The 24,117-nt window shown below is 46.9% G+C and overlaps 1 protein-coding gene across 1 annotated transcript in view; it reads left to right on the top strand.

Annotated features, from left to right (window-relative positions):
• Positions 1 to 24,117, top strand: part of NCOA2 (nuclear receptor coactivator 2) — a 649,459-nt gene that overhangs the window by 244,202 nt on the left and 381,140 nt on the right. Inside the window, 1 exon segment of the mRNA XM_029591446.1 lies at positions 9,234 to 9,338. Coding sequence (XP_029447306.1) covers positions 9,253 to 9,338 — 86 coding nt within the window. The 5' untranslated portion in view covers positions 9,234 to 9,252.

Genomic DNA, 24,117 nt, shown 5'->3' with positions numbered 1-24,117 from the left:
GTGTTTGTGCACATTTCTGTGTGCACGTCTGCTGTGAAACAGCTTGGTGGGTTGAACAGCCTTTTGACTAGGCCCTACTCGCAGGTTTTTGCTCAGTCGCCGACGTGGTAGACCTAAGAGTTCAGGATAACAGACTGCGCATCCCTGGTGCCGAGGGTAAGCGTTGGAGTACGTCTACACCTGCTGTGGTTCATGATGAAAGGGATCCAGGTGGCACAGATGATGAAGGCAACCCTTATTCCCTGGAGTATGGGAAATTCCTCTGGAGTTGGAGCCATGTAGAACAATGTTGTGTTTTCATGGAGATGAGTTGCTGGCTCAGATCACCCAGGCACTGAAGATGCTGGGTGTTGATTCCATGTCTGAGCCAAATAAGAATCCCATTTAGATTCCTTACATAAAGTCTTATGAATGCTATTCAAGAATCGATTGATCTTGAGTGGAGCATCCCGGAAGCTAATCTTAAATTTTAAATGGGGATGAGTGTTGGTATTCACAGTGTATGAGTATATATGAGATAGATTTGCATGTACTGCTCCGATTGTATGCAAATCTATCTCATGCATATTCATTGTGGATATCCCGAAAACCAGGCCTGTTTGTGACTCTTGAGGACTGGAGTTGGCTACCCCTGCTCTAACTCATGGTAATACTGGAGGATAGTTGATCCAAAATCATTTTTCTGTTTCTCCATACTTTAACTCTGTCTTGAAACTCAACTTCACTCTCCTCTTCTGTCCTTTAATCCTGGTAGTGCCTTTAGAGTACCTCTCTCCTCCTCTTCCTCCTTGAATGTCAGAATGATATTGTAATGTGGGTAGAATTGGACCCTTGGACCAATGAGAAGAGGGGTACTGTGAGGTAGCTTACCCTTATCATGGTGGGCTGAAGGCCAAGGTGAGACTGGCTCAGAGCTGGACAGGAGGCTAGCAGAGCATGGTCAAGGTCTGGGCTGAGGTCATGGCAGGCGGCAAGCAAGACATGGTTGAGATTAGTTCCGAAGTCACTGCAGGCGAGGTCAGGATCCGGTCTGAAGTAACAGTGAAGAGGAGGGCTGAGAGAAAGAGACCGAGGAGAGACAGGAATATGAGCAGAGACAAGGCAGAAGGACAGGAGCACAGTAAGGAGGAGACAAAAGAACTGGGCAGGACATGAAGCAACTCATTTTGCAAGCAGACGCAGGGCAGGGGACCTGTTGTGAGGTGTTGTGAAGGGCGAGCCAGGCATTTAAATATCCAGGCTAGCTGATGTCATCTGGGAGTGCCCTGGGTTTTATACGCACGTCTACAGAGTAGCACATGAGTGTCTGTGTGGGATCCCAGAGCAAGGCATTATAGATACAGTATATGTATTGGATGGTAATTGGTGGGATGCCATTTTTCTCCTTGCTTCTCCCCTTGCTTCTTGATCATTTCCCACTCCCAGGAATGGATGGAGCTCCATTCCTCTTGTTAATCGCTAGGTGAAAGATTCCACTAGAAACTCCAATTTTCTCCCCCAACAAAAATAATAGAAGGGAAGGATAGATAGAAACTTCCTTCAATAAAAATACTAACTGAAGACAACTCTTTCGTACTTCCAAAAAAGGAATTACTAAAATGAGGAGAGCAAAAAGGAAAAACACAACTATGTCTTAGAAAGCTAAACTGAAAATTCACACCCTCTAGATCAGAGCTTTCCAAAGTGTGTGTCGGGACACATTAGTGTGTCGCCTGTAGTGTGGAGGTGTGTCGCCCGGTCCACAGGGCCGGCGGAAGCAGGGAACTATAGCAGGAAGATCGGCGGGCAGTGCTGGAGCTTACATCACCACGGCCCGAAGAAAAGGGTCACGTTCACTCCTCCTCCTTCCTGCCTGTGCAGCCCTGGAAGAAAAACGTTGCCGGAGCCGCGTAGGCAGGAAGGAGGAGGAGCATCTGCTGCGTACAGAAGAAGAGCAGCATTAATGGGCCATTGCGGATCCCATGTCGCGGCAGCCCGAGAAGAGGAGGAAACCCGATAGCAGGGCCGCTGCGGATCCCACGTCGCGGCAGCCCGAGAAGAGGAGGAAACCCGATAGCAGGGCCGCTGCAGATCCCATGTCACAGCCAGGGAAGATCAGGGCCTCTGAAGAGCCCATCCTTCGGCAACCCGTGCAGAGGGACAGCATGTGCCAGTGAGAGCCTGTGCTTGAGCAAGAGAGCATGTAGGAGTGAGAGAGCCTGTGTGTGTGAGAGTGAGACAGCATGTGCACGAGAGAGACAGTATGTATGTATGAGAGAGAGGCATGTGAGAGTGAGAGCTGTGGATGTGTGAGATTGCATGTGAGTGAGAGCCTGTGTGTGTGAGAATGTGTGAGATAGCGTGTGAGAATGAGAACCTGATTATGTGTTTGATTGGCACATGTAATCTTTGGGAATGTGCAAGAGTAGCACTTTCTCTATGCCGATCTCACAATGTACGAGATCAGCATGGAGGAAGTGGAAGCCTGCAAATATTTATTATGAGATAGGTTGTGTTGTGAAACATTTTATTTATGTATATATTTAAGGAAACATACATAAATTGTTGAAATACATTTTGTTCGTTTAACCTTTAACTTCTGGTTTGCTGGTAGACTGAATTACTGTGTCACGAAATTATGTTTGTCTAAAAAGTGTGTCACCAACATGAAAAGTTTGGAAAGCTCTGCTCTAGATGTTTCCCCTTTTTATATGAATATGAAGCAACCAAAATAGCAGTCCCCAGCAAGTTCAACTTACTACCAGTAGATGAAAGTTTTGCAGTCAGCACTGCCTGTTTGAAAATTTTTCATACTTTTTTAAAATTAAAAATTGACTTTCTTTGAGAGGAGACCAAGATGGCCGCCGCTCAATGAGGACGTGAAAGCAGCAGCTCACGACTTGTCAAAGGTTTCTTGCTTTTCTGTGTAATTTCCTTGGACTTTCTTGCCTGAATAATATGCCGCACACAAAAAGAAAAGCTAAAGTAAGAGAAGGTTTACCTACTATTGAAGATAATCGACAGCCGAGTATAGTTGCAGCTTTTACTAAGATGCCATCGAGGAACCCCGGGGGAGGAGTCGCTGGAGCCGGTAATGAGCAGCTGCCAGGCTCCCAGACTTTAGAAACAACTTTGAGCCCGGGGGCTCCAACAACGCCCGAACCTCCTGCGGGTGGAGAGTTGTTCCTATTCTAAGAACTACATACCCCTAACTTGCAGAGAAGAGCAGATGACAATTCTGCTTCTTCGGAGAGCCCGGTATCACCGAGCTCCAGCAAGTTAGGAGAGGAAACCGCACGCCGCACAGATCAACGAGAAGAAGGCGCAGTAGCAGAGGTAGGAAGTGAGAATGGATCGTTACTGCTTACTTGCTCTACTCCCACATTAGCTCCTTCCTTGGGTGAAATCAGGAATATTCTGTTTTCAATGCAGAAATCTATAAATGCACTAACTGTCAGTACAAGAAGCAATATTGAAGTCTCAGAAAATGGAGGAGCAGAATGAAAAATTAGCAAAACGTATAACCCTGATGGAGGGTAAAGTAGATAATATGGCTAAAATTCAAGTGAATTTGATAACATCGGAGAAAATGCAAGAGAGTAGAATGGAACTGCTTGAAAACCAGATAAAAAGAGCTAACCTGAGAATATTAAACTTCCCGAAGACCAGGATGATGACGGCGAAAGATTTATTCTCAAGTTATTTGATAAACATTTTGAAATACTCCCAAGATAATCTACCATTACTATTGAGGATCTATTATCTGCCTCAACGTATTTTAATGGATAAGAGGAATAATCAAGATGTGAATCAACTAGATGAAGATGCGAATCTGGATTTAAATCTTACTGAATTTCTAGAGAATCTGAAATAAAAACTAGAGCAACACTTTTGATTCAATTTGCAAGTGTAATTGATAGAGATAAAGTGCTAAGATCATATTTTAGATATCAGAAACTGAAATTCTATGGATATACAATATAGATTTTCCCAGATATTTCAAAAAGTTCCCAGTTGAAAAGAAAAAAGTTCTTTGCATGAGGGAGGAAGCTATAGAGCGTGGAGCAAAGTATTTTTTACGTTTTCCATGTAGATGTATAGTAAATTTCAGAGAGGCAAAGTATGTTTTCAATGAACCTGAGCAATTACGTGTGTATTTAGATTCTTATTCTCAATCCTAGAGAAACTCTGAATAGTAGTTGGAAAAAAAAATGTATGGTGCCACTCTTTATTTGGTTAATTTTTGGCATTCAATTGATATAAACATTTCTTAGGAGTATTGCTCTAGTTTCCCCTTGGTCTCCCTACAGATTTCTTTGGGATTTATTCAATTTGATTACAGATATATGGTAGAATTTCCTTGTATTCTTCTGAATATTGATATAATTGTCTAAAAAATTTCTTATTTGTGTATCTTTATCTGTAAGATTCATATTGTTTTGTTTTCTTGTAATAATGAAAAATTCAATAAAATATAAATTTAAAAAAAAAATGACTTTCCTTGCATAGTAATACATGTAAATAAGCAAAATTATGCAAATTTGCCATATAATTGCTGCAGGAAACTGGGGGCTGTGACCTTACTTCAGCTTTCATTGGAACAGGCTGTTTGGTGCTTTGTGCTTATCTTAAGCTTCTTCCTGAGATAGAGTTGGGCTTTCCCCTTAATCATGTTTCCATTTTTTTCCCTTGCCCTCATGCTCAGATGGGAGAATCTGTGCTTCTTAAACTAGATTGCAATAGAACTGTCATCTTTGGTTTGAAGTACCATTACAAAGTCCTTCCAGCTTTTTGTTTTTTTGACACCAATGAACCTGGAGTTCCTGTGAAAAATGCTAAAATTCTACTTTGCTAATCAGTTTCATTTCTTATTTTGTCCTTGATGGGGTGGTGGGTAGGGGAGACTGTGTCAGAGCCCATGCTGTTTGGATGTTGCAGCATTGACTGATAAGACTACTTCTGGGGGAATTCTTTACAAAAACTAAATAAATAACATTTCTAAGTATCATATTTAAGTGCATAGTTTTTGTGAATATAATACAATATACTTGATATATTTAAGCAATAATTTAAACTATAATAGAAAAATATTTTTCTATGTAGAATAGTTAAGTTTTTGGTACAGAAGTTTCCCAGGAACACTATAATAGATTATAACTAGAGTGGTTGGGATTTTGGGGTTTTAATTTGGCAATCTGCAAAGCCTGAGGATCTGTGGGTAGTGCCAGCATTTTGCAGCTGCCAGTATTCACAGTAGTATTTCATGATTGCTTATGTAAATGCCAGCAGTTGCCACTTGTCTCTGTGGTTTACCAAATGTAAATCCTGAAAAACCTCAAGTCCTAACTACAAGGCAGTAGATAACTCTTCTGTACCAGTACTTCTTAATCACTCATCTCCCCACTCTCGTGCTCTTTCCCTAGTTCATCCCCCTACTTTGTGATCTCTTGCTTTCTTCTCACCTCTTTACATTCTTGCATACTTCCTCTTTCCCCACAACATATTATGTTCCTCCCTCCACATACTCTTCCCCACCCTCTCAAGCTCCTTTCTCTTCACCCCCCAACACATAGGGGCGGATTTTAAAACAATACGCGTAGCCGCGCGTATCTTATAAAATCCGGGGTCGGCGCGCGCAAGGGGGTGCGCATTTGTGCAACCTGCGCGCGCCGAGCCCATCGGAGCGGCCTCGGAGGGAACTTTTCTTCGCCCTCCCCCCACCTTCCCCCCCCCCCGGCCCTATCTAAACTCCCCCCTTAACTTTGCACGCGTCGCCGGCAGCCCCGCTCCGTCCTCCAGTCCCGGGGGCATGGTCCGGAGGCCTCGACCACGCCCCCGGGCCGGCGCCACGCCCCCCGGGCCCGCCCCCGAAACGCCGCGTCGTTTAGGGAACGCCCCCAGACACGCCCCCTCCCTCCCCGTTTCGAAAGCCCCGGGACTTACACGCGCCGGCGGCCTAAGCAAAATAGGCGCGCCAGCGCGCAAGGGCCCTGCACGCATAAATCCTGCCAGATTTACGCGCGCAGGGGTTTTAAAATCCGCCCCATAGTATCTGACTCCCCTCCCCAGTTTGTTCTTGCTAGTCTGTCTTCTCTATCTCCAGGGGTAGGCCAAACTTATTCAGATAGATAAGTTGAATAATGCAGATAATGCCACTGAAAATCTGGTATAAATTAGCCAGATAAATTTATCTGGCTAACTTAGCTGGACTCCTCGCTGCTGAATATTGGGCTCATGTTTATTATACTGTATTGCTCTTCCTTGGAAATTACTTTTGTATTTTTATTGATATTGTCTTTTATATTGTACTGCATTTTCACATTGCATTTCATTGCCTTGTAATGAATCATTTCCTCATGTTTATTAATGTGAACCCCCTTGATCTATTAATGGAAAGACAATATTGGTTATTGATTTACATGTCTATCTTCCCTCCGCACCTTGTTCCTATGCTTAATATTGTTGTTACCACCACTGGAACAGCTGCTTTCTTCTGGCAGTGTGCCTAGGCTCTCACAATTGTGCAGTCACCGGGAGAAGCAACATAATTAGCTCATTGCTGCATAGTTGATAACCTGCCACACAATCGGCATTTCTGAAGCTTTCCCATCCCTTAGTTCAATAATTTGAAAAGAGTTACAGGATGGCTGCTTTAAGTCTTGGCTATACTCCAGCTCTTCCTCTCGCAACTAGCCTGCAGAGGTGGAGGGTGGTGATGTTGAGGCTGAAGCAGATAAAAGAAGCACTCTGTTCCTTAATCTAGGCCTTCTCTTCCGGTTTTCCCTCCATTTCTCCTTTCCTGAAGGGAACAAGAGGGGAAGAATAGAGTGGACAGAGAAAGCAGTTAGAATGTTTGATCACTCAAAGATTATTTAAAGCAAACAAAAGATGATTTTGATATAATTCCTGGATGGAGTGATGTCCCTTTAGAAAATTTCATCTTTATACAAAGGTTCTTTCACCTGTATGTGTAGTAAATCATACGCCAGCTACCAAGACCTGGATGTGTTTTTGGAGGTCTGCAATTGCTGGTACTATATGTCATAGATTGCAGAGGGCATTCATTTCAGTTCCTTAAAGCTTTGAGAGCTGGCACTACTGCCAAGTAATTTAACCCCTTTTTATGTATATTACTATATGCCAATATATGCACATATATCTTTGTGTAATAGCATGACAAACTGTTGATATTGAGCACATTTTTAGCATAAATGAGCTCATATAATCTAAAGCTGACAAGGACGTTTTCAAGAAAATAGTGCAATCCTTTTTATATTTGTAACTTGTATGTCTTAAGTTGATAAATTCATTTCTTTGCTTGATACATTTTTTTATTTGTATATAGTTTAAATGTTTAAAAATATGAATGGTTTTCAAGAAAATTTTCACTCTTTTGCATAGTCATATATATGAATCTTTGTGCAGAATTATGCAAATTTGCCACACAGTTGCCACCGAATTTTGAAAAATCTGCTGAAGTAAACTGGGGGCTTCGAGTATAGACACAACATAACTCATACCAGCAGAGAGCCATGTAGTATTGTAATGATTTTATGACTAATTTTGTAATCCATTCTGGACAGATATTAGGACGTAGCGGACTAGAAGGGATTTTAAATAAATAGTGCAGAAAGCATTATCATAGCTGTGAGTGTTTGAACAAAGGGTTAGGGCAGGGATGGCGAAAGTCCTCGAGTGCCACAAACAGGCCAGGTTTTCAGGATTTCCACAATGAATATGCATGAGATGGATGCACTGCCTCCGTTGTATGCAAATCTAACTCTTTCTCATGCATATTCATTGTAGATATTCTGAAAATCTGGCCTGTTTGTAGCACTCTGACTGAAGATTGCCATCCCTGGGTTTGGGGTAGGGGAATAATTGACAGATTGGCAAGAGAATGATATAGATTTGACGACCCTGGAAGCTGCTTTCTCTCATTGATTCATGTCAACTTTCCAAATATAGCAGGGGTGAGGATTCTGCGCAAATTGTATCTTGTGGTGTGATGAAGAATTCCTCTTGCCGTTAAAGTTTAGCCTTTGTAGAAGAGATGCACAACTGAAATGTGGCATTCAGTCCCTATATTCGTCAAGCATTTTTACCTCCATACTAATACTTGTTTGGTTTATCAATGATATAGTTTAATTTAATTTCTGATTTATATTCATTTTATGACTGGTTGTCACTTCAAAGTAGAGTACATTCATTGTCTTTCTCCAAGATTAAGCCTTATTCCCACCCTCCTAGAGCCGTTTTCTGTTTGTTTCCCAGTTCTTCTTTTTTTCCTGACTTCTGTACTGTTTGTATTTTCATTTTCTTAAATAAGAAGATAAAATGATAAAGTAGTGGTTTCTCTGCTTAAATAAAATAATTGTTGATGCTTTTTTATTTGAAGGCCTGTCCTTTCCCAGCTAGTTCTATGAGAGTACCTTCATTGTGTCTGCTTGTCAGAGACAATGAGATTATCTCCTATGATCATGATATAACAGTAGCTCAGTGGACCCAACCCATGATTCTCTCCCTTTTTTGTGGAGTTAACAGCGATGAAGAAAATATTTGCTAATACTAAGCAGTTGTTCCAGTGTCATTTGTGACCCCAATCATTTTAAGACCACCATTGTTTTGGAATTTAGGACATCTTTTGCTTTGACTTGTATTAGTCATACAGGGCTTCATTCTTGTTCAGGTGAGCATAATTAAGCTATTAGTAAAAATTGGATGGATTCCAACAGCTTTGCACTGAGAGTCTTTGAAGATTCCCTGTATCTTACATGTAATCAAAATGTTTACTGGAGAGTTCTTCAGATGTTTTTTAAACAAAGCACATGATGCAGGTAATATGATTCCATTGAACTGTTTTCATAATTGTACTTTAGTTTTTTAGCCATAACTTGCTTCATGCTAAAGAAGCATTTCCTATCCATAATAACTTTCAGGCTCATGTTATGATTGGCTGATACATTTCTGTTAGCAAAACTGATTGTTCTGCGGATTAGGGTAATGGTACTATAGTCCTTATGGTACTACTGTTTTAAAGAATCTTGAGAAGCCAATCAGTTTGGTGCACTAATCACTGCCCTAGTCCCAAAAGATGAAGATTGCTTTTGGCTGTACCTACTCTGAGATGACTTCACTATTCTGTTTCTTATTTGCATTAGTCACAGTTTCAGTCTTTTGTTAGTCTGTCTTTTACCTAGCAGTGTTTACTTGTGTTGTCTTGTTTATTAACCAGCATCCTATTTTTCTGCCAGTTGCTGATATGTAGTCAAGATGAGTGGATTGGGTGAAAATTCCTCTGACCCATCTAGGGCAGAGTCAAGAAAGCGAAAAGAATGTCCTGAACAGCTTGGACCTAGGTAAGATTACTTTTAAAACTGTTTTAACTAACAATGCAGATGTATTGATTGTAAAGCATCCTTCCTCATGTTTTTTCATTGTACCTTTCATTTTCATTTTCATTTCATTGAACCTTGATTGATGCCAAACTGCACTTTTCCTAGCGTGTAGCAGATGGACTCAGAACCAATGGGGCGGATTTTCAGAGCCCTGCTCGCCTAAATCCGCCCAAAACCGGGCGGATTTAGGCGAGCAGGGCCCTGCGCGCCGGTGAGCCTATTTTACATAGGCTCACCGGCGCGCGCAGAGCCCCGGGACTCGCGTAAGTCCCGGGGTTCTCCGAGGGGGGCGTGTTGGGGGGCGGGCCCGAACCGCGCGGCGTTTAGGGGGCGTGCCGGGAGCGTTTCGGGGGCGGACCCGAAGGCGTGGTTACGGCCCGGGGCGGCCCGGGGGCGTGGCCGCGCCCTCCGGACCCGCCCCCAGGACGCGTCCCGGCGCGCAGGAGGCCCGCTGACGCGCGGGGATTTACGCCTCCCTCTGGGAGGCGTAAATCCCCCGACAAAGGTAAGGGGGGGGCTTAGACAGGGCCGGGTGGGTGGGTTAGGTAGGGGAAGGGAGGGGAAGGTGAGGAGAGGGCAAAAGGAAGTTCCCTCCGAGGCCGCTCCGATTTCGGAGTGGCCTTGGAGGGAACGGGGGTAGGCTGCGCGGCTTGGCGCGCGCCGGCTATACAAAATCGATAGCCTTGCGCGCGCCGATCCAGGTTTTTAGCAGATACCGCGGCTCCGCGCGTATCTACTAAAATCCAGCGTACTTTTGTTTGCGCCTGGAGCGCAAACAAAAGTAGGCCTATTCGCGGAGTCTGAAAATCCGCCCCAATGGATATAGTGTACTCGTGCTAGCAGCTGGAGACGGATCAGATTTCAATCTGACGTCAGCCCCTAGTACATATACCCCTGCATGAAGTGCAGATCCTCAGTATTTTCCGTCTCCATAGCAGTTAGGAGCTATCTGCACACTCTCTGAGCGTTGGAACCAAATTTAAAGAAGAAAATTCTATTGAAGACGAGCCCCGCTCTCCTGAGGTGATACCCTCGGGTCCCTCCCCCAGTCGAGATTCCTGAGGTGATTTCCGTGATCCCTCGGAGGTGAGCCTCGGTCTGGCGGCCGAATCGCGGCGGGACCTAGCCCCCGAAGGATCGGGCGCGGCATAGAGGCAGCCTCGGTCCGGCGGCCGAATCGCGGCGAGGACTTACAGCCCCCGAGCGAGAGGAGAGCGGGTGCACCCTTAAAAGTGGCGGTGAAGGTAGTTGCCCTCTCCCCCCGCAGCTGGAGACTGCCCGGGTCGAGACCGGGAAGCGCCAAAGATAAGGTAAGGTAGAAATCTTGACTTGTGCCGGTCTCCGAGGATTGAGGACGAACGCAGGCTATTGGCCGAAGCCAGCGCCACCGGGTTGATTCGCCCTAGCAGGGCCAGACCCCGGCATTTCCAAGGGCCTTCCCACGTGGAGACCCTCCGAGGTAGTCGCCATCTTGGCCTAATTCTCGCCGTTCACATCGCCGCCCGGCCGAGCGCACAAAATTTACCGTGCGCACAAACCTACTTCTGCGCGTAAGTTATACGCACAAGAACCCTTGGACGCATAAGCGGCGCGCGCAAGTCCCAGTCGCACGGACTACGCGCACTCGACTACCCACGCGCACATCCCGGGTTAAGCGCTTAGATACGCGCACAAACCCCGGCTAAGCGCACAGATAAGCGCGCACGCGTCCAGGCGCTCCGGAGCGAAACATGTACGCGCAGGCAACTTCGACACCTCCAATAACGGAAGTAAAATCCCTAGGCCTCTGCTCAGCATGCCACCTCAGGGCCGCCCAGAGCCAGGAAGCCGATGCCTTATGCGCCCAATGCGAGGAGGCCCTGGGAGCTCCACCACAGGCTCAGTCTCGCCCAGGGCTGGGGACTAGCTCTTCAGGGGGCTCCCTGGAGCTAGCAACCCCCAACGGGACTCCCTCTCAACTGGAGGCTCCCAAGGAACAGTGCCACTCAATGTGGACCCCTCGTCTATTTCTTGGGTGGAACTCTTCAAGGGGATTCACGCCTTTGTCCGAATGCAAACGGATTCCCGGGCGGACCAACCACATACGTCGCAGGAGGACCCCTATGCGCCAGGCCCCTCAAGACCTAGGCATAGGCTTTTACCACCAAGTAGTCCCACCTTCAGGGGTACGGACATCTCAGAAGAAGAAGTTGAACTCCTAGAAGAAGGAGAACTCCCCCCGGGGACAGAACCCCACCGAACCATGAGACGGTTCTTCACAAGGGAGGAGCTCCCGGATCTGGTCTCCCAATGCCTGGCGGAACTGGCTATTCCGGATTCAGAAACCCAGGGGGATTCCGAGGAGAACCCATTTCTGGAAGGTCTTCGACAGACCTCCCGTCATTTCTCGCTCTTGCAAGCCGCTCAACAGCTAATTGACCTGGAATGGAACACCCCAGAGTCTGCTTTTAAAGGGGGGCGGGCCTTGGCCAGCTTGTACCCCCTGGATCCAGCAACCAAAGACATGCTCGCTTGTCCTAGAGTGGATGCCATGGTCTGCGCAGTCTCCAAGCGCACCGCCATTCCGGTAGAGGGAGGAGCAGCACTCAAGGACACGCATGACCGGCGGCTAGAAGCCATGTTTAAACAGTCATTTGATGTGGCCGCTATGTCTCTTCAGATTGCGGCCTGCTGCACTGTGGTGACACATGCCTGCTTATCCCAGGCCAGGAACGGCACCCCGGGAGATATCCTGGACCCAGCGCTATCTTTTCTAACGGACGCAGCCTCAGACCTCGTACGCACAGCAGCCAGAGGAGTATCATTGGCGGTGGCGGCCAGGAGACAGCTCTGGCTCAGAAGCTGGTCGGCCGACCCATCTTCCAAAACACGCCTCACAAGAATGCCCTTCAAAGGAACACTTCTGTTCGGCAGCGATTTAGAAAAGATGGCGGGCAAATGGGGCGAATCCCCAGTACCGCGCCTTCCGGAAGACAAGTCAAGGAGAGCCCAGCGACAGCCTTCCAGGGCCTCCAGGGGCAGAAGCTCGCAGCGCTTCAACCCATACAGGAGCAGCTACCAGGCGTCCCGCCCTCCGGGCAGGAACCAGTCCTTTTGGAACAAGCACAACAAGAGGGGGAAACAGCTCGGGCTCAGGGCCCGGCCGCGCTCCACAATGAGAATCAGCCGACCCATCCAAGGGAAGCCATAGGGGGCAGACTGGCCCTATTCTACCAAAGATGGGTCGAGATAACTTCGGACAAGTGGGTCCTAGCCATCATCCGGGAAGGGTACTACCTGGACTTCATACGCACCCCCCGGACAAGTTTGTGGAGTCCTCCTGCCACGACCCCACCAAAAAGGCGGCAGTGGAAGTTACACTGGCCAGGCTACTGAACCTCGAGGCCATAACTCCGGTACCTCCTCAGGAGATAAACTCTGGTCATTATTCCATATATTTTCTCATTCCCAAGAAAGAGGGAACGTTCCGACCAATCCTGGACCTCAAATCCGTAAACCGATACCTGAAGGTCCCCTGCTTCCGCATGGAAACCCTGAGATCCGTAATAAAGGCAATACAGCCAGGAGAGTTCCTCACCTCCCTGGACCTGTCAGAGGCGTACCTGCACATCCCAATTCATCAGGAACACCAGCGTTACCTACGTTTCAAGATCCTGGGCCATCACTACCAGTTCCGGGCCCTACCCTTCGGGCTAGCCACAGCACCACGGACATTCACCAAGGTGATAGTGGTAGTGGCGGCAATACTGCAGAAGGAAGAAGTCCTCGTACATCCTTACTTGGACGACTGGCTGATCAGGGCAAAGTCACCAGAGGAAAGCATCCAATCAACCAGCAGAGTCAAGTCTCTATTGGAGAGCCTCTGATGGGTGGTCAACACAAACAAGAGTTCCCTGCAGCCCTCACAATCGTTGGAGTACCTGGGGGTCCACTTCGACACCAAGGAAGTCAGTCAGCCTGACTCCCACAAGGAGATCAAAACTGTGGAACCGGTTGCAATCCTTGATGAGTGACCCTCGGCATGGGATTACCTGCAGGCCCTAGGGTTGATGGCATCCACACTGGACGTGGTCCCCTGGGCGAGGGCCCACATGAGGCCTCTACAACACTCACTGCTGTCCTGTTGGAACCCACGGTCGCACAACTACACCGTACGCTTAGCCCTCCCGGGCACAGTTCGGACCAAACTACACTGGTGGCTGCAGCCCAGCCACATGAACAGAGGCTCAAGACTATCATCCCCAACCTGGACTCTGCTAACTACACATGCCAGCCTACGGGGATGGGGAGTACACTGCGAAGAATTAACCGCCCAAGGGCAGTGGAACACAGAAGAGTCAGGATGGAACATCAATCGCCTAGAAGCGCGGGCAGTCAGACTCGCTTGCCTGCGGTTTGTCCAAAGACTCCGAGGCAAAGCGGTCAGGGTGATGTCCGACAACGCCACAACGGTTGCCTACATCAACAGACAAGGGGGAACCAGAAGCCAACAGGTGTCACTGGAGATAAACCCACTGATGGCATGGGTGGAAGCAAATCTACAGGAGATCTCCGCCACCCACATCGCCGGGAAGGACAACATCACAGTGAACTTCCTCAGCAGAGAAAGTCTAGACCCAGGAGAATGGAAGCTGTCTCCCGCAGCCTTCCGGATGATAGTAAACCGGTGGGGAACACAGGAAATGGACCTTCTGGCGAACAGAACAAACGCCCAAGTACCCAGATATTTCAGCCGCAAGCGGGATCTACAATCTCAAGGGATCGATGCCCTGGTGCAGGCCTGGCCACGGGGGACCCTATTATACGCCTTCCCACCGTGGCCCCTCTTAGGCGCAATCATTCACAAGATACAGCTACACAAGGGACTAGTTCTTCTGGTGGCCCCGGATTGGCCGAGAAGACTGCTGGCAGGGAATCCTCTACCCCTGCCCCCTCTCGGGGACTGCTACAACAGGGTCCGATCTTCCACGAGGACCCAGCTCAATTCTCTTACGGTCTGGCTATTGAGAGGGCTCGCCTAAAGAAGAGCGGATACTCGGGGGCGGTAATAGACACCCTCCTCCGAGCACGCAAGTTCTCCACATCGTTAACATACATAAGGATCTGGAGAATATTTGAAGCATGGTGCAAAGATCACGACATCAAGACATGTTCACTTAAAGTTCCCGTGATGCTGGAGTTCCTACAGAGCAGACTCCAAAAAGGACTGTCCCTCAACTCCATCAAGGTACAGGTGGCAGCACTGGCATGCTTCGGCACCAGGGGCGAGAGCGATAGCCTAGCCTCTCACCCGGATGTGTCACGTTTCCTGAAAGGAGTCAAACACATTCGTCCACCTCTGAAGTGGCCGGTACCTCTGTGGAATCTCAACCTCGTCTTGGACTTACTATCGGGAACCACCTTCAGACCTCTTCGAGGTCTATCACTCCATCAGCTGACCCTGAAGATTGTCTTCCTACTGGCAGTTTGTTCAGCGCGACGCATATCTGAACTACAAGCGCTGTCTAGCCTTGAACCCTTTCTTAGGTTCACTCCGGGATCCATCCAACTGCGCACAGTACAGTCATTCCTTCCCAAAGTGGTCTCCCACTTCCATCTGAACTGGACCATCTCGCTCCCGTCGGCGGGAGCCCTGAAGAATTCGGAAGAAGCCCGTAGTCTGCGTCACCTCAACGTTGGCAGAATCCTTTCCAGATACCTGGAAATGTCAGAACCCGTACGGAAGACGGACCACCCTTTTCGTCCTTCACAGCGGGAAAAGGCTAGGGGAAGCAGCCTCACGGGCAACCATAGCCCGATGGATCAAGGAAGTCATCAAGGCGGCCTACGTAGAAGCAGGGAAACCTTCGCCTCTACAGATCAAGGCCCATTCGACCAGAGGCCAGGCAGCATTCTGGGCAGAAACAAGAATGATGTCACCCGCCGAGATTTGCAGGGCGGCGACATGGTTCTCCATCAATACCTTCTCCAGATTCTACCGTCTGGATGTTCAGGCCTGGGAGGACACGGCATTTGCAAGGGCAATACTGAGTGGGTCACAGGCAGCCTCCCACCCGGTTCGGAAGTAGCTTTTATACATCCCATTGGTTCTGAGTCCATCTGCTACACGCTAGGAAATGGAGAAATTACTTACCTGATAATTTCGTTTTCCTTAGTGTAGACAGATGGACTCAGCAGCCCGCCCTTGGCTGCCGTCACGCATGGTATTGCAAATTATTCAAGGGTAAGCCTCCTTTTCGTTTACCTAGGTCTCCACCCGGCTGGGTGTCTACGCTTTCCGGTTGAGCTCCCTGGCGGTCTCCAGCTATACTCAATCGACCAGTTCAAATTAATCCAGTTAATCAAGTTATAACGTTTATATAGTTACAAAGTTATACAAGTTAATCAAATTAACCAACCGGTCAGTCAAACATATATCCACAATGCTTTGCAAGGAAGAATACTGAGGATCTGCACTTCCTGCAGGGGTATATGTACTAGGGGCTGACGTCAGATTGAAATCTGATCCGTCTCCAACTGCTAGCACGAGTACACTATACCCATTGGTTCTGAGTCCATCTGTCTACACTAAGGAAAATGAAATTATCAGGTAAGTAATTTCTCCATTGGTCTTCTATGCTTGGGCCTATTTGTTAAAATGATTGAATAGTCATTCTTTTCCACAGTAGAATAATTGAGCAAAACCTGGAATATTAGGTACTTATTTACTTATTTTTTTGGTAGCACTGTAGGGAGAAGAGCTATGAGTTCCTACTCCACCTTTCTTTACGTATGTACCTACTATTTACCAGCGACTCTCCTGTTCATTTCTTACAAAAATTACTCAAAATATCTGAAGAAAACAAAAAGTCTCCTTTTATGTGTTTGTTACACAGGGCTAAGCTTAACATTTGATCAGGAAGCACACAGGCAACTAGGGACAAAGTCCATAATAAAAACAATAGTTATAAAAGCCTATTTAACATCCAGTGCTTATCAGATTACAATTAATGCAAGTCTCTCATCTCTCTAGCAGTGACTTGCAAGTATAGAATGCTAATGAGCGCTCACTTCTTGCCCTACAGACTAGGGAATAAAAGTTACGGTTCTTAACATATAGGACTTGCTCTGAACCATCTCTCTGGATCTTCAACAGGCTAGTCTCTCTGTTACTGGGACCCCAGAGTCTGAGGCAGCAGTGTCTGTTCCTCAGACCAGGATGTCCCGAGCTGAGAAGGGCTTCACTTTTTCAGTTTCTATCAGCAAGGTGCGCTTAGTGCCCTCTACTCAGGGACACCTGGGAGGGGACTGGTCTTTTCTCTCCCAGTGGGTGCAGGAAGCCTAGCCAGGGTGGAGGCAACAGCACTCGGATGGACCGCCTCCTTCTAGTTGATGGGTAATGATCGGATGACGTTGGTGGCCATGAGTGCTGACAGCCTTTTCAAGGGCTCACCTATTTATAATTGAGCAGCTTCATGCACAGTCAGGTGAATGCATAATTTAAAGCTTTTAATTAGCAAATCTTCTCACTCTTTTTTTGCCAGTCCTTTGTTTGCTGGCACAGTTCAGCAAGTGGTCAGTGTAACAAATGATAATTGTCCAGGTTTGACAAGGCTCTGATCCCAGATAGGGACTTATGACCATAAATAGAGGTCCCAATGTTATTTCAGTACCAATTCCCATAGTATCAGATTGTCCTAATGTTGCATTTGGCCTCTTGTAGCCACCACTTAGGCTAGAAAGGGCCAATAAATCTATCGGGATTTTTTTTCTTCATTTAGCTGTATATAGCCCACATAGGCCAGTGCCCATATTTGCAGATGTTGGAGGGTCCATTTTAGCTGCTTGTCCTTATTAGCAAGAATTGGGATTTTCCTACAGCAATTCTTGATGTATGCAGCATAGTACAATAGTAATATTCAGGTAAAATAAATCACTTCCCTGGAGAGCTTGCAGTCTAAGTGGGCATTTGAGGCAATGAAAGATAAAATTACTTGCCTACGATTACAAGAGTGTTGGTGGGAGAAGCAGATTTTTTTCCCCTAGGTTTCCCTGGTTCCTAGCCCATTGCTCTAACCACTAGGCCTCTGCTACTCCTAGATCAGTTTGTGCTCTTGGATTGCTATTTTCTTTAAAGACAAGCACATGTAACATTTACGCATATGGATCTCATCAGCTTCATGATGTCGACTAGAACATGATTTCCAGAGTTTCTAGGAAAATACTAGAGTTCTACTGAGCATGCACAACAGTTTTCGCATATCGCACACATACTGTGCTTCATTCTTAGTCTTCAAAGATAAGCTTTGGATGCTTTTCTTGATCTGTTACTGTGTAATTTTTTTTCATTTTAAATTGTGCTGTAATTTCTACTTTAGCATGCCTTGGTGAATTTTGCATTCATTCCCTAAGGTTCAGCTAGAATTTTCATGTCTTCTGTTTTTCAGTATCCTAGCTTCAGCAGGTCCATTTCACCAGGCTTCTTGACAACCATCCCTCTTTTTTTTTATATCTTATTTTTTAACATAATTCTTCTTTCTTGAGGCGGTCACTTCTTCTTTTGATTTCACCTTGTCATTTTTCAGTGATGTCTGATAAGACTATCAGCTTATAAGCACCCAGACCGTGGTCAGAAAATGTTCATTGTGGATTATAAGGTTGCTTCAGAGAGTTCTCTGTAAGTTTAAACCAATTGGCGGTGAAGAAGCAGAAATATAATAGCATCATAAGTGGACTTACCAAACCTGTGGAACTAGCCAAGACTGTTAAAATGCTAAAGTATGTCAAAGGTCAGCCAGAGTGCTAAAATGTGTCGAAGTTTAGTATTAAGAGTTGCTTCTACTTTCTGGGCTCAACTTACAAGAAATCATATGACTTACATGAATGTAGTAATAACCAGTGGAAAAATGTTATGCTTATAAAGAAATTAACCCATTGGTGTGCAGGCTTGGAGGAGGTGATGTATAGTTTCAGATCCGCATCTATGCATGTGCCTTACTCTATGGGGTTCTACATTGCTCCATAATATGTCTTACTAATAAAGATTTTCTCAGAGGACAGGCATGATTGTAGTCCTCACACTTGGGTGACATCATCAGATGTAGCCCTGACATGGAAAACTTATGTCAAAGTTTTTTGAACTTTGACTTGGCACAGTGAGCATACACAAAATGCCCTAAACCATGCGTCCACGTAGGGTCCCTCTCCACTAACTTTTTCCATGTAGCTGTAAGCATCACAGTGTGAGTGAGCTCACTTTGGCGGGGGTTTTTTTTTTTTTTTTGTCGTCCTTGTGGAAAATTAGCTTTTTTTCGTGTTTTTCACAAATTTCATTAGCAGTTTCAAAGCCCTCTCATTGCTTTCCCATAGTGTTCCTCGTCCAGGTTTTCGGTGCTTCAGGTAAGTTTCCTTTTGTGGTCAGTTCCCCCCCCCCCCCCAACCATGGTGGCGGTGCTTCGGTGCCCATTGGCCATCAACGCCCACCGCCATCTGTTTTGATTTTGCGGCCCTTTTATTTCATCCTGTCATGGCCACATCTGCTTTTCAGCGATACTCCCAGTGCTGGAAGATTCATGTCCATTATGGACCCTCATGAGATATGTATCCTCTGCCTGGTGGCATTGCATGACATCCATTGTTGCCGCTTATGCACACAAATGACCCTGAAGGGATGTCTGCTTCGGCTTGACAAGATAGAACAGCTCTTTGGGTTGAAGAAGACTGAGCCAACAGTATCAGTGGCATTGGCATCGATGGACCTTGGAGCCGCACTGATGTACACCGTGCCATCGACATCAGCGGAACCTTTGGTTCTGTTAGTCACGCTGGCAGATAGGGGCACAGAAGACCGACCACCATCGATCTCCTCCAGGTCGAGGACATCTGGTTCCTCATCATTGGCCTTGGCACAGAGAAAGGACTGGGCCAAGCATTGAGAGAAGCCGAAGAAGCATTGGTGCCAGTCCTCGATGTAAGGGGACGCTCATGCCGCAATGCCCCTGAAGCGACCCTGTGGCGAGGAGCGCCAGTCCTTCATCTATGCCTGGGGTCCGAGACAGTTTCCATCAGTCATTGATCCTCCTTGTGGGTCCAAGAAGATCTTGCCACCCTTTCTTCCTCCCAGTCTGTGTTGGCATCAGCATCGTTGGAGGAGCTGGAGCGGGGAGTCCAGTTGTCAGAAAGGGTGCTGCAAAGACACAGGAGTCAGTACAATCTGTCCTGGAACCGCAGGTGGAGAAGCTCAAAGCGCACATCGGTGCATTACTGACAAAGTTTGCATCGGTGCCTGGTGGGGCACCAACGCCTCTCCCTACGGATACAGGAGGAAGCTTCATTTAGGCCAGCAGAGAGACAGAGGCCTGTAGCACTCCCCCCCCCCCTCCCTGTCCAGCTTTGCCAATGCCTGCACTTCTGGACAAAAGCGAGTGCCTATGGTCTCATCCCTGAGGTTTACAGTGTCAGAAGGTCTCTATGACCCCCGGGGAGAGGATACATCAGAATCTTCATCCGAGGGCTCTGAGGGTCTTCCCTCAGACCCTTCTGCTTAAGAAGAAAGAAGGAACTCTATCTGAGGACTTAACCTTCACAGGGTTTGTGGGCGTAATGACAAAGACAACCCATTTCACTTGCTGACTGAGGAGGATGCAAGGCATGAAATGTTTGAGATGCTCCAGTTCGTGGAGCCACCTTAGGAGGTTGTGGTGGTTCTGGTTTGACAAATTTTGTGGCTGAAGCCTATGAATAGGTTGGACAGCTCCAGGGGCTGTCGAAGTACAAGGACCCTTAACAAGTACCTCATGGTGGAGATGTTCAAAATGTTTTCCATGGGCTCCTTACTGTGCCTGCTAAACAATGGAGATTGGTTATGTTCTTTTGCACATATAGAGATACTTTCTGTGATGGGAATGTATCTTATTTTTAGTAAGGAAACACCACCTCTAATATAGTGTCCTTGCTTTTGGCCTGGCATCCACTCCAAAAACATTCACAAAATGTCTTGCTGTATGCAAGACAAGTTTTGCACAAGCTGGTGGGAGTGGGGTGGGGAGTGGCATGTTTTTCCTTTTCTGGACAATTGGCTGAGGAAGGGCATTTCTTGTGCAGTGGCAGAGAAATGCATGCTAAGCAGCATCAGAGTGCTGGAGTTACTAGGGTTCATTATAAATTGCACAGTCTCACCTGAGCCTGTCACCTAAATTGGAATTCATAGGAGCTTTACTAGACACGATTCAGGCTGTAGCTTTCTGCCCTGCCAGCAGAGTCTTGGACTTAATGTCCACACCGGTGGAAGTGATGTGGAGTCAGTGGACATCAGCGTAGAACATGTTAAGAATATTGGGTCTCATGGCCTCAGCAGTACAGGTTCTCTTCATGGCACATTTTCATATCAGGCAATCACAATGGTCTTGAAAGTTCCAGTGGAATCTGGCCACTCGGGGACTTCAGAAATGCATCAGTAATCTGGGAAACATCTGGCATTCTCTCTCCAGGTGGCTTTCCCATTCCAATTTGACCAAGGACATGCCCTTCCAGTTTATCCTTATTTGTCTTAAGCACAGATGTATCCAACCTGGGCTGGGTGGCCCATCTGGATGGGTTTCACATTCAAAGCACCTGGTCCCTTCAGTGAAAGAATGCGGACATTCAAGAAGAATCTGAAAACCTGGCTCTTCACCAAAGCCTTCACTTAAATTCCCATGCTAATTATAAAGTACCAGACTACCTATAATGCACCATACACATTAATGTTTCACTTGTATATTACGTCATGTTCAATGCATACCCATTCATTAATTGTTCTCTGTAAAAATTCCAATGCCTAATTCATAATATTTCCGTGTTTAATGTATACCATTTTTATTAACTGTGCACTGTTGATTGTTTACTGTTCTATGTACACCATGTATATGGTAATTCTAATGCTGGTTATCTGTAAACCGAAGCGATATGTACTAGTACATGATCTTCGGTATATAAAAGTCTTTAAATAAATAAATAAAATAAATATTAACTTTCTGGAGCTAAGAGCAATTCGTTACAATCTAAAAGTTTCAGGAACCAGATGGCTAATCACTGTCTTTGTGCAATATGGTTACCATATACATTTTCCCCAAATTCCTCTTATTCTGTCTCTTGTGCCTTCACTTCGGATTAGTCTCAACTCCCTCTGTTTCACATGGATTTTCAAATTCTTCTCCAGTGAGCCATAGAGAAGATCCCGACTTTGCAAGACCAGGCAAGTCTTTTCCCAATATTTCCTCATTCCCACAAAATAGGATGGGTTGCAGCACATTCTTGACTTGACACCTTAACAGCTACCTCCATTGGGAGTTCAAGATGAATTCCCTTAGCACCATACTCCCCTTTGTTCAAGCAGGAGATTGGATATGTTCACTGGATCTCAAGGATGTCTATGTACACATCCCCATCCACTCCTCTTTTTGGTGTTGCCTTTGTGTTAAGCTGGATTCTGCTCATTACCAGTACAAAGTATTCCTGTTTGGCCTATCGATTGCTACTAGGACCTTCATTAAGTTCCTTGCAGTGGTGATGGCTCATCTGAGGTGTCAGGGCATCCAGATATTCTGGACAATTGATTTATAACAGCATCTTCCCAGGAGGAAGTATTGCAAGCTCTTCACACCATGATAACATTTGTGTTGCGTCCGTCGGGGTCAGACAGCTTCACCCCTTATGCCTCACCTTTTTCTTGGCTCCTCCCGCTTACCTTGGGAAGATGGCTACCGCCATGTCTGCAAGCCACCCTCTCCGGCGTCCCCGGAACGGCTGTGGCATTGCCTCCTGCCATGTTCCTCCCAAGGGCCTACTAGGGTGTGTGCGCCACCCATGTCTTTATTCCAGCTATGGCGCGAACCTCGAGGGCATCCCACTCAATTGATGTCATGCCATCTGGGTATATAGCCTGTACTTGTTTGCTAGCTCACTGAGTTAGCAAGGATTGGGCTCCTCCGGTCTAAGCTACCCTGCCACTTCCGTGCTGCTGCTGGAAGCTCTCTCTCTGCCCTTCGGGGTAACCTCTACCTGGGTACCCGCTCCTCGGGGGCCCTCTGCTTTATTTCAAGTGCCTTACTGGGATCAGGTACTCGCTCCTCAAGGGCCTGCTCTCTCTGCCTCGGTGCCTGTACCATCTACTTCTGCTTGGTGGAATTGCCAACCTACAGCTACCATCTAGTGAGTAATCTAACTCTGTCTGTCTCATCGACAGCATTGCCTTGCTGGGAAACCGACACCAGAATCTCCCTATATCATCGTGGTGAGACGGGTTCCCTCTGCCGAGGGTCCCGAGACTTACACATCTGGATCATCTCACTATTGCCACCTCTGGTGGTATACATTAAGCTGTACAATAAAAGATCTAATTCTGTGTTTGTGCATTCTGAGTCTAGCCCAGTACTGTGGCTCCCCATAGGGCTCCTCCCCATGGGCATGGTCATCTGCTACAGTACCCAAGAATCCACCCAGACACCGCTAAACCATAACAATTTGCTGCAGACTCCTGATTTCCTGATCAACTTAGGGAAGTCTACTCGGCGGCTTCTCCCTGCCTCTTGGTCCCCGGTGTCCCCGGGCTGGCTTGACGCTACGGATCTGCCATGTTCCTGACGACGTAAGGGCGCGCACGCTCGAGACTTTGTACCAGCGAGGCACGAACCTCGGGGGCATCCCCCCGAAGTGACGACATCCATTTTCACTTTAAAAGGTCTTTGTTTGCTAACCTCTAACGAGTTAGCAAGGAACTCCAACAGAACTTGCTTCGGCAGTCCACGATACTTGCAACAATGATCCGAGTCAGCAAGGGGAATCCTTCTCCACTGCTCGGCCTTTTCAAACTTACCAGGAGTACCCGCTCCACGGGAGGTCCGCTCTCTCTTCTTGATTTCAGATTGCCAAGACGGGATCCGGTACTCTCTCCTCGAGGGCCTATGTCCCTGAATACTCAGAAGATGCCTCATTGCTTGGAAGCGATTGCAGACGCGAACACAGTGAGTTCTATTGTAGATAGGAATCGGTACTCGCTCCACGAGGGCCTACATTCCTGTAGCTCTGAAGACTCCCTTCCGTCCAAGACGTTATCGCAGGTACGGAGATCGAGATTGCAGATAGGAACCGGTACTGCTCCACGAGGGCCCATGTTCCTAGAATCCTTTACAGACTCTCTTCTACTCTAGAAGCCATTTCATATACAGCTATTGTGAGTTCTTATTACTGACTGTTTATAGGAACTAGTGCTCACCTACGGCTCCTGTTCCTGAATGTACTGAAGACTCTCTATGGCATAGAGACCATTGCAGACATGTACTATTGTGAGTGTATCATCTTGTATCCAGTATATCCTGTCTACTCCTAGTCTCTCTCTACAGCTCAGCGATCCAGAGATTATATTCCAGTATCAGAAGGACTTCAGCCCTACCGGACACATCGACTCACTACTGCCACCACTGGTGGTTCAGCTTCCAGCCTAATAAAAAACTATTTGTGTAGCCTAACTGGTGGTTCCTCTCAGGATCTCCTCCTGGGGGCGCTGTCATCTGCCATCGGCCCAGGGATTCACCATTTCCTCCAAGTGGTCATTCCTTACACTGTCACTCTGTGTGAGCCAACCACTACCGACCACTAACACCGCTTACGGAAGTATTATATAGATAGCTACCTTCTCTTTCTATGGGACTTGCCAGCAGCCTATATATAACAGATTACTACTCTGTAGCGGAGGCATGATAGACTGCTATCTCAGTAGCGA

Source organism: Rhinatrema bivittatum, chromosome 2, assembly GCF_901001135.1.
Source record: "Rhinatrema bivittatum chromosome 2, aRhiBiv1.1, whole genome shotgun sequence".
NCBI lineage: Eukaryota > Metazoa > Chordata > Amphibia > Gymnophiona > Rhinatrematidae > Rhinatrema > Rhinatrema bivittatum.
Note: the sequence above shows the minus strand (reverse complement) of the source record. Positions and strands in the feature narration are given on the sequence as shown.